Genomic DNA, 10,517 nt, shown 5'->3' with positions numbered 1-10,517 from the left:
ATCTATTTCCATTCACCTTTTAAATGTTACAGTTTTGTAAGTAATCTAACTCTGACTAGTGTTTTCTTAATTTGTCTACCTTTAAAAGGTGGGAATGGATTCAGTCAGATATCACATGATAAATGTAATCATAATTCATGATAACTGTAGAATGACAACCAATTTTAATACTTTACCCATCTACTAAATAAATAACCTTAAATAACTTTTAAAAGTCCAGCAATGTGCATACGACATATTAAAAACTATTTTTTTTTAGTTAAAAATGTATATGTCTAACAAAAAGTCGTTATCTCGGGCTCAATTTTTTTATTGTTAAGAGTAGCGTTGACCTAGTGGTTTCAACATGCGTCTTTCACACCTAAGGTCGCAGGTTCTATCCTCGACTGTCCACCAATGGAATAGTCCTGCTCTTAACAATAAAAAAATTGTGCCGAAGACAACGACTTGTTGTTAGACGCCCTGCCCTGTGTTCGATACTCGACGAAACAAATCATAAGTCATATCAAAAGCAATCAAAAAATAATAAAAATGACTTCACGTTAGTGAGACCTACTGTTTTTATTAAAAACTAATATCGCTCAATTGATATATAAGTAGTATACAAACTTTTTGAATTCAGCTTTATTAATATTTAGACAAACACGTAGACGGCAAACTGCGCCATGCGACTCGCAATTTTTCATCAAATATTAAGACGTAACTATAAAAGTGTGGGTTTTATGACTACTGCACACATACTATTTATAAGGTGTATTACACATTTGTGTCAGGATAGAAACCTGGAACAAAACAGTACGATTGTGAAACCCATGGGAAAACCAAATAATTTCCGAAACGTATAAAAAAATCAGCTATATTATTATAATTACTTATTCCTTCCTTACTAGTACTATCGTCAGGAAATGAAAAATAATAATTGACAAAGAAAGTCGTCTATATAAGATTAAAAATGTAATTACAATAGCGCAAAACCCCCCGTATGATTAAAATTTTATCCCGTTGCAAGCGAATTTCATTCGGCTACCGCAATTCCCAACATTTGGATTTAAGATGCTCTTGTAATTGATTAAAAACCGAACCATTACGGCAAAAATTACTCGCGCTATTTGCCAATGAAATTAAAAATTCAAAGTGCTTCGCCAATTAATTTATGTTTGCTTTTGAGATGGGTTAGCAATTTATTGTTCGATTTTATACTTTAGCCAAAAAATTCTCTATGAGTAATGACAACAAATACTCGTCTTTTTAACACAACGTAATCTCTATTGTTATAAGGAATTAGTTAGTTAATTAATAAGATAAGATTTAGTATACAATTTAACTCTATAGATCAAAATTGGGTAGATTAATAGAATCTTTGTATATCTAAAAATTGGCCACTGTGAAGACGAATGAGGCCTCCGCGGCGAAAATATAATTGTATTATGTTGCTAGATGAAGAAAGTATTACTTCTTTCGAAAAAATGAGTGCACAATACTTTAAAAGTGCACAATTCTCCTTCACAATCGAGATTTATATACATTTTTAAATAAAATAATTTGTAAAACTCTATTTAATATGTCTAGATCATGTTTATTTGAAAGTCAATGGGGCATCTAAAAATATAATTAATATTCGCAAACCAAAATAAAATGATCCTATCAACCGCTGGAATTGCAATGTAAATTTAATCCCGACGATTTGTTTAGTCACAAATTCTAGTGTAAACCACGAGCACGTATCTGAGGCATTTTTTAAATTCAATTTGAATATGGAAGAAGATTCCGCTAAGCAAACTAAAAAAGTAAGTGTTTGTGTAAGGCTTTCAAGGAATTTATGATATTAGGTTTCACAATTTTTTTTCAAAATCAGTAAAATTAATTATGGATGTTAAAACTGCATATATTTTACTTTGTCGTAATGTGATTATTTTTAAGTGAATTAGATAAATATGAATAACGTTGTATTATCTGTGTCTGTCACAAAATAAATTTCAATAAGCTTTTCTTAATAGTTTGTATTTTTGTAGTTATGGCAATATTTGCATTAATTAACGTTTAAAGAAATTTATTTCTCATTACAAAAATAATGTATTTTACTTACATGAGAAACTTATTATTATGTATATACGAACGAGATACACGTCGCCACCAGCCGTCCCAATTTTAGTCTACTAGGCTCATTCTGATATGTAAATTTAATGCCCTTTTGAATTGGTTAAACGCGCTAATATTATGAATTTTAGACGGTAATTGATTAAATAATTGCACACCCTCATATTAATAATAATTAAAAGGAGGTATTCAAAAATTATTGTCCCATGTCTTACAATCACGCCTCGTTGTAGAATTAATTGTATCAAATATTTATCCCCATTATTTAATATCATAAATTTCTTGAAGAAAAGCTAAAACTTTTAACTTCCACCAGCTTCGGTAAACTTATAAATTTTATGAAATAAACTGCTCAATAACTCAAAGGTTTATCTAAGATGGGATATTTTATACATAGATGAGGTTTAAACGAAGAAATTTCCACAAAATTGCTTTCCTTTTGTAGAAAAGTAAAGAACGCAAAGATAGTCGCGGCCGAAATGAGTCAGACGCTCAGGAAGAAATAAAAAAATTCAAGGAGAATTTACTGCAGTCTGTGGCTGACGGGGGGTAAGTCTGAAAACATTAGATACGCTAGAACTTATATTAAGTGATTTTATAGTCATTTTTAAAGCTTAAGATTGATTTTATCGGAATGTTTATTATGCTATTTACCTATGAATTGAAACAAATGATACAATTCTAAACTTGATGAAATGAATGTTTCATCGTTGAAAACATTATTAATCAAAAATCTGTATGTGTATCACTGCGTAAAGAAAAGTTGATAAAAAGAGAGATTAATAATAATAATCAGTGGCACTACAGCTCTATATGGGTCTTAGCCTTGCATTCTGTGCATCCGTTACTTTGATAATTTATTTTCATAGATAAGTAGATGATCGGCCTTCGCTCTGACACATGTCGATTATTTTATTTGAGCTAATCCGCCTGTACCGAATGAGCAAGTGTTAGACTGAAAGTCCATTGGTGCACACCCAGCAATTGAACCTACGACCTCAGGAATGATAGTCGCACACTGAAGCCAATTAAAATTGTAGCTAGACTGGTTTTTGGGTAAATATATCAATATTACAATATTTCTCCAAATCAATGCAGGCACGACTCTATAATAATTAGTCAGTCTTTCAACTTAATTATAGTTTTCGAGAATCCAGAATACGTTCAAACATGGAAGTATGTTATAAATTCTGAAATTATAAAAATAATTGCTCATATCTTAAACGTCGCGTAAACCGTATATCCTTGATAAGAAATCTGATTTTACATTACGATAACATTTTCTAGGATTATTCTTGGCGATAATTCTTTTGAGCTTTCGGTTCCTGAGCAGAGAGCTCGCTCCGGTTCGAAAGCTCGCGAAGCTTTGGAAGTCTCTGCCAATATATTAGCGGAACTGGACGAGAATAAGATCTTCGAACTTAAGGAGGTAACTTATACATTCATATTATAAGTAATGAGTGACTTTATATTCTTTATTGTCAATTAGAGACTAAGAGAAAATGGCCTAATCTCATTTTTGAATGTACTTGTAATGTTATTTGTACTCTTAATACTTTTATAGTTAATGGAGATGGACTGATTCATATTATCTCATATAAATCAATTACGATAATTTTTGGCTTCAATTCGTGCAAGCGCCCTCAGTTAAACAATAATTTATTTTATATTTTAATTTTTTTATAATTAAGAACCGCGTAGCCAACGTGATCGGGCAGATCCGTACAGCATGACAGATCAGTCCATCCCGGGTTACCCCGATTCCAGTCTCGAACTCCAGATAGCACCCAACTGTCATTTAATATTACGCGACAAATACCGTTTTTTGGTGTAACGCGCTTGCTTATCTTAGGAACTACTGGTATTCCTTAAATTATTTTAGTTGAATACTTCATTTATCGAGATGGTCCGCTATACTCGTGTAGAAAACATTTTTACAAAAGTCAAAACTCATTTATTCATGCAGGTAACACAATGTACACTTATGAACGTCAAAAAAGAAATATACATTAAATGATTCTAATTTTACATTTACTGCCAGTTCTCAAATCAAGGGCGTAGAACGGAAGAGAAGAACTGGCAATAAACTCTCTGCCACTCTTTTTAATGGCCAAGTTTTTTGTTATACACATACACATACATATTCTCATTACGCACAGAATAATACATTACATCATCTAGAAAGCTATTCTGTAAGCGTTCAAAATTTGCAATTACTTTTAAGCAGAAAGTCTCGAATAACCCGGGAGAGCAATTCATGGCGTCTACATAATCGCTTCGGCAAACAACAGGTCACGTCCGCTTGATAAAATCTACTTGTGACGTAAACAGAATGTCTGTTACAAACAATAAAATAGTCAAAGTAATATGTTATGAATATGTACTGAAAAAATTCATAAACGTTATTATTGTATTATATGCCCAATATTTAAGTCTTGACTTGTTTAAGCTATCGGGGGAATATTATGCTTAAAAGAAGTATTAAGATATTCATAGCGCTTAAATCACCTGCATCATGAGCAAACTCCACGTACACAGCCTCACGTACACAACCACACTTTTACACCATCACACAACACAGCTGAATTAGGTATTGCTTAGTTAAATGTATTGAATATTTTTTTTTGTTTATTGTTATATATATTTTATGTTAGCTGTAGGATTACGAAGTAAATAAATATCAAAAATATCTTACGGTGTATGCATTATAAGTATATGCTCTTCTATGTCATAAAATTATCATCAGATTTAGTCTTCCATTAATCGTAATTGCATATCTATTACGTAAGTACCACAGTAAGCTTAAATTCTTAACCCTTAAGTATCGCTATAAGTCCTGACTTACGCTACGAAGACTTTAATATTACTCTTGTTTTTATAATAATATGCGTCAGCTGGAGCTGGGTTTAATTTTCTTTTCAAGTATGTTCAAAGCTATTACATTTGAGCAGGTGTTAAATCTTTACACTTATTTATAATAAGTCTGGCCGTTAATACTGTTACAACTAAAAATAAACTAAATATTACATTTGAATTCAGAATCTATCGTTTTTTATAGGATTTTTCATTAAGATTTTTCATTTTTGCGCCAATATTATGGGGCCAAATGCAATTTTTTTTAAATTGCTAATTAAAGATTTAAGTTGGCGCCTGGTACATAGTACCGGTGACCCCAGAGCTGGTGCTTTCCTTGGTCAACACGCTAAAATGCAGGCAGTATTAAAGGTGCACTGCCACAGTGACAAAATATTTAATATATATTTAAGTGTTCTATTTATTTATTTTTAATTAATTTAAATTATTAAAATTGTAGATAAATAATCAGAAAGTGTTTTATCTCCCGAAGAGATTATAAACAGAACTAGTATTGATATAATTAAAAATAATTGTTAATAGTAAACAGATTTTTAATGAGTTTGGTTTTCCAGGCATTTCTCCTTTTCGATCTGGATGGTGACGGGTGCATAGATCACAACGACCTACGTGGGACTTTTATCAGCTTAGGAGAAAATGTAGACGAACACGCCGTCAGCAACATGCTATCTGAGGTACAACATATAATTGGTATATGGTATTTCTGTATTGTTAAAGACCATAATCAAAAACCGTTTTTGAATGAGCAATATCATGCAGGAATAAACTCAATTAACAAACCATACGCCAGACCACTGAGCCACAAGGTAACTATGTTATGGTTCAGTATACATTGATGGCTACTTATAGTATCTCCTAGAAATATATACTTGCTTTTTGACGCATACTTTGGTATGTACTTTATTAAATTTAACTGTATTTTATCGTATATGTAGTTTAATAATAATAATAAAGCCCGTTTTATTTCCAATCATGACAAAAACAAATTATAATGCATCGATTATTTTACATTTTTATAATTTTTTTTTTCTTTTGCTTGTTATTCTATATTTTAGCTTCCTTCAGTACCGTCGATCGGAACCCCTTCACGGCTAAAGGCCTCCTCCAGCTTTTTCCAACTGACTCTGTCTATGGCTCTCTTTCTCCATTCGTTTCCTGCTACCGCTACGCTATTTGTTCTATCCACCTTTTTTGGGTATACAATACATATACCCAAACACAGTTTAAAAAATTGTAAATGCATCAAAAATATCGCATTGGCATTATGCTGTCAAATTATAGAGCCAAAATTTAAGTTTCTCTTTAGTGTTTTCTTCTTCTGTCACAATTAATATCATTATTATTAACCAAAAATCATATTAGCAGTGTTCGTTAATTTAGACATATAAATTGAATATTTCCAAGACAATTTATATTGTTTATTCCGATTCTAATAACTAAAACCTAAGAAAAAAGCATCATGTATATATTTTATTTAAAAAATACAAAATGCCAGACATCAGTAAAAAATGTTACAATAAATCTGTTTTATTTATACAAACATTTAAGCCAGTTGAGAGTAATTCTGTTCGTGTAAAAATATTTTAACGATTTGTTTAAGCAATTTTCTATCAAATTAAACAGAGCATTGTTTGCGTTCAATAAATTTATTGTCTGTTTGCGGTATGTTTATATAAACTTTTATACGTACAATGTAATTTATTAGCACTATCAAAACTAACATTTCGTTTAGAAAAACACGTGTGTCTAATAATTGTACGTTATACATCGTATTTATTTATATGAATTTTTGAAAGATATCTGTATATCTAGATGACTTACGGGTTACACATTAAAATACTCGTTTAACTGTATCGTGTAACTTAACGCAAAGAGAAACGCCTTTTCCAGAAGGGGTAAGCAGAGACCACGGGTCTCTAGTAGCTACAATCCTGACATACCTCTCTCATTGATACTCGTCGTTTATGGGTACTTTAAATTTGACCATTGTCCACGTACAATGATCCATTCTACGTGGACAAACTACCTAAGTATTCACTTTCGATCCTTGTCACTCTGTCATTCTGTGTCTGTCACCTCTTTTTTTTTTTTTTGACAATTCACACCAATTGACCTAGTCCCATGCTAAGCTGGTGAAGCTTGTGTTATGGGTACTAGGCAACGGATACATATTATAGATAGATAGACATATAAATACATATTTAAACACCCAAGACCTAAGCACAACACCAAATGCTCATCACATCGATGTTCGTCTCAGCCGGGGATCGAACCCGGGACCCATGGATTCGCAGTCAGGGGTACTAACCACTAGACCAATGAGTCTTTTATTCCACAGTGCTCAATCTCTCAATCTGAAATATATGTGATTGTTTTAATTACGTATCATTTTTAACACTTATTGATTTTTATTTTTCGGAATTTAAAAAGAAATTTTGAAATATTTGCAAATTTTCGCCCGTACATTAAAAACAATTTAATCGTATAATCCTTAAATAATTAATGAAAGTTCTATGTTATTACAGGCCACAAATCCGTTAGACTTCGACGCATTCGTCAACCTTCTCGGATTTAAAACGCTTGAATTGGATTCAGAGGAAATTCTAGTGACTGCTCTGTCTCGATGGGACCCTGAAAACACTGGATACATAGCAGAAGCAAGGTACGCTTAGTTGTTGTGAACTGTAATATTTATCTACCGCACCGTGGCTTGGTTCTGCTGACAACTATTATCCAAGTCAGGATTCATCTTAATTCATAAATAATTTAAAGCGAGAAATTTTCAATATGTATTAATTTTTAGGTAATAAAACCTTTTATATCTCAATGTTCGTTCCCATACTTCTCCAAAACGGCTCAACCGATTCTCATGAAATTTTTTATATTCAGTAAGTCTGAGAATTATTTCTGGCTACTATCTATCCCCTAAGTGATAAGGGGTGTTCCCCACAATTTTTATGTTTTCATTTTTTTATGATACAGAATACAAAAATACATTCAACCCCTAATTTTCTCCCCTTTACGTGATCGTAGTTTTACCCCTATTTTTATTATGGTTGATAGTTATTTTTATTGAACTAAAAAAATGTTTCCTAGAAATAACATACATGGCAAAACAAACGTTTGCCGGGTAAATATACTCGTATACAATATACAATTAAAAATATTTTTTAATTACCGCCAAATTCAGTCCGCTTTGCTCTCATAGAGCATAAAAACCTAAAAACTCTACAGTCTATGGTCTATAGTTCATTGTTCTGTGCTAACAGATCAAGATCATTATCAAAATGTCTCATGGTATAAATGTTTTACGATCCCCGAAGCAATTTACATAATTCTCACGGATGTAATGACAAGACTAATGTAAAGACATTTGTCGATCTTAGCAGCTTACGGCTGTAAAATGGAAGTCGACGTGCCATTTCCGAGATTGCTCTTCTATTGTATGTTAACGTTATCATAATATGAAAAAGGTCGGACGTTTTTCGATGTTTCCTCTGATTGTTGTGGTAATATTTTATATGAGCTGTGATAGTCCAGCGGTTAAGCATGCGACTCTCAACTATGAGGTCGTGGGTTCGAAGCCCAGCTGTGAGTACTCGCTCGTATGATGAAGGGTTTTCTATAAATAAAAATGATTAATTCCATTTTAAATTGAAAAATCTGAGGTTTTTACTTCTGTTGCATTCAATAAATTTCATGTTTTATTTATTGATAAAGTTTAGACTTGATTAGGAAACATTCTTTTTGTTTAATCAGAACTTTTCAACTTGATCACGCCAAGAAAATAAACTTGCAGACTAACTTAAAACCGGTCTGAACTTAAATAAAACTATAGTCCTTACTTAGTTCAACTTTATGCGATTGTTCCAAGGACAATTACAATTGTTTTGCTGCTTTAATTCAATAAGGAGCTATTTACTTTAACTTAAAGCGTTTTTCAAAAAGGTTTTATTTAATATTATCCGTATTTACGTGCCTAACAGTTCTTTAATAAAACCAGTTATGAATGGAACTACATTTGAAGTAGTAATAGCGTATCATACAAACTTATTAAGGGCCTCTCATTTTATCAATATTCAGTAAATTATGAAAAGTCAAAATTGTCATTAATTTAAATACAATTATTTGACCTGTAATCAAAACGACACAGCAAAATTTTTTTTTATTTAAAACTGTCACATTACACGTTTAGTTATTTATTTTTCTATATTATATATTCATATTGTTAGTCCTGCCTAAATAGCGTTTTTTTAATTTATAAGGACGCTTTAAAGAATATATGAAATAAATAAAAAAATTAATCAGTGGTCATTATAAATCTAATAGGCAAGTCGGTGATCAGCCTTCAGTGCCTGACACACGCCGTCGACTTTTTGTGTCTAAGACATGGCGGTTTCCTCACGATGTTTTCCTTCACCGTTCGAGCAAATGTTAAATGCGCACATAGAAAGAAAGTCCATTGGTGCACAGCCGGAGATCGAACCTACGACCTCAGGTATGAGAGTCGCACGCTGAAGCCACTAGGCCAACACTGCTCTAAAGAAGATATGAACCATTTATATTTACCAGGTAGCGGTCCCTATACAAATATCAATCCGCGGGGTAATCGAACTCCGTGTGTGCGCCAGCTCCTGTTGGATTCTCTAAATAAATAATGTTACGTGAAATAAATAATTTTGATAATTGCGCGGTGATGTTAACACATATGTATTTTCATTTTACAGAATTCGCCATGATTTAATGACGTGGGGTGACCGTTTTACGGAAAAAGAAGCGGACTACGCTTTGGATGAGGCCCCGATGATGTCGGACAAAAATGGCTACAACCTCATAGACTACAAACAATTCTGTAGAAAGCTCTGTGGGCTTAAGAAAACGAATAAACAAGTACTCGAAGTACAGAATTGACTCCCTACTAATACTATCGATATTACTATTTAAAACTTGTTTAATTGTACAACGTAATTGAAGACGTATTGAAGTCAATAACACAATGATGTTACAGATATGATATTGTTCGCATATATTAAAGTATTTAAAGCTTATTGTGTTAATTGTTTTTTTTTTTATAGAACGGGGGGCAAATTGGCAGGAGGCTCACCTGATGTTAAGTGATACCGTCGCCAATGGACACTCTCAGTGCCAGAGGGCTCGCGAGTGCGTTGCCGGCCTTTTAAGAATTGAATTTTGAGTAAACTAATAAATATATAATTAGCTTACTACTGCAACATAAAAATGTAGGATTCTGATAAAATCTCCAAATCCCTTATTATTCTAATCAGAACATGAATAAAAATAACATAAAATAATTAAAGACAAACTTCTTACAATAATTGTTATCAAACAAAATAGAATGATTGCATTATTTTATGAAATGGATTTTCAATTTCCCCAAGAATCTTCCTTTAACAATCTCCTAAACTTGACTTAAATAATCAAAAGTTCAGCTTTTACGGTTCGAGTAATTTGTCGTCGGAAAACCTCTTCATCAATTAGTGATAATTGGCTTGTAAAACAAAACTGTTATTATTATTTACATTTAA

The 10,517-nt window shown here is 32.2% G+C and overlaps 1 protein-coding gene across 1 annotated transcript; it reads left to right on the top strand.

The window, feature by feature from the left end:
* Positions 1-1,657: 1,657 nt before the first annotated feature.
* Positions 1,658-10,023, top strand: LOC125060307 (calmodulin-2). The gene is made up of 6 exons (XM_047665158.1): positions 1,658-1,787; positions 2,543-2,646; positions 3,385-3,526; positions 5,526-5,645; positions 7,497-7,633; positions 9,699-10,023. The coding sequence occupies exons 1-6, from the start codon at positions 1,755-1,757 to the stop codon at positions 9,880-9,882; spliced, it is 720 nt and encodes a 239-aa protein (XP_047521114.1). The 5' UTR covers positions 1,658-1,754; the 3' UTR covers positions 9,883-10,023.
* Positions 10,024-10,517: the final 494 nt, after the last annotated feature.

Source organism: Pieris napi, chromosome 21 (assembly GCF_905475465.1).
Source record: "Pieris napi chromosome 21, ilPieNapi1.2, whole genome shotgun sequence".
NCBI lineage: Eukaryota > Metazoa > Arthropoda > Insecta > Lepidoptera > Pieridae > Pieris > Pieris napi.
Note: the sequence above shows the minus strand (reverse complement) of the source record. Positions and strands in the feature narration are given on the sequence as shown.

Excerpts from the sequence above, each read along its gene's own strand:
- LOC125060307 (XM_047665158.1), top strand. The coding sequence starts at position 1,755 with ATGGAAGAAGATTCCGCTAAGCAAACTAAAAAA. Across the intron at positions 1,788-2,542 it reads CCGCTAAGCAAACTAAAAAA|AAAAGTAAAGAACGCAAAGA; the intron begins GTAAGTGTTTGT and ends TTCCTTTTGTAG. Across the intron at positions 3,527-5,525 it reads AGATCTTCGAACTTAAGGAG|GCATTTCTCCTTTTCGATCT; the intron begins GTAACTTATACA and ends TTGGTTTTCCAG.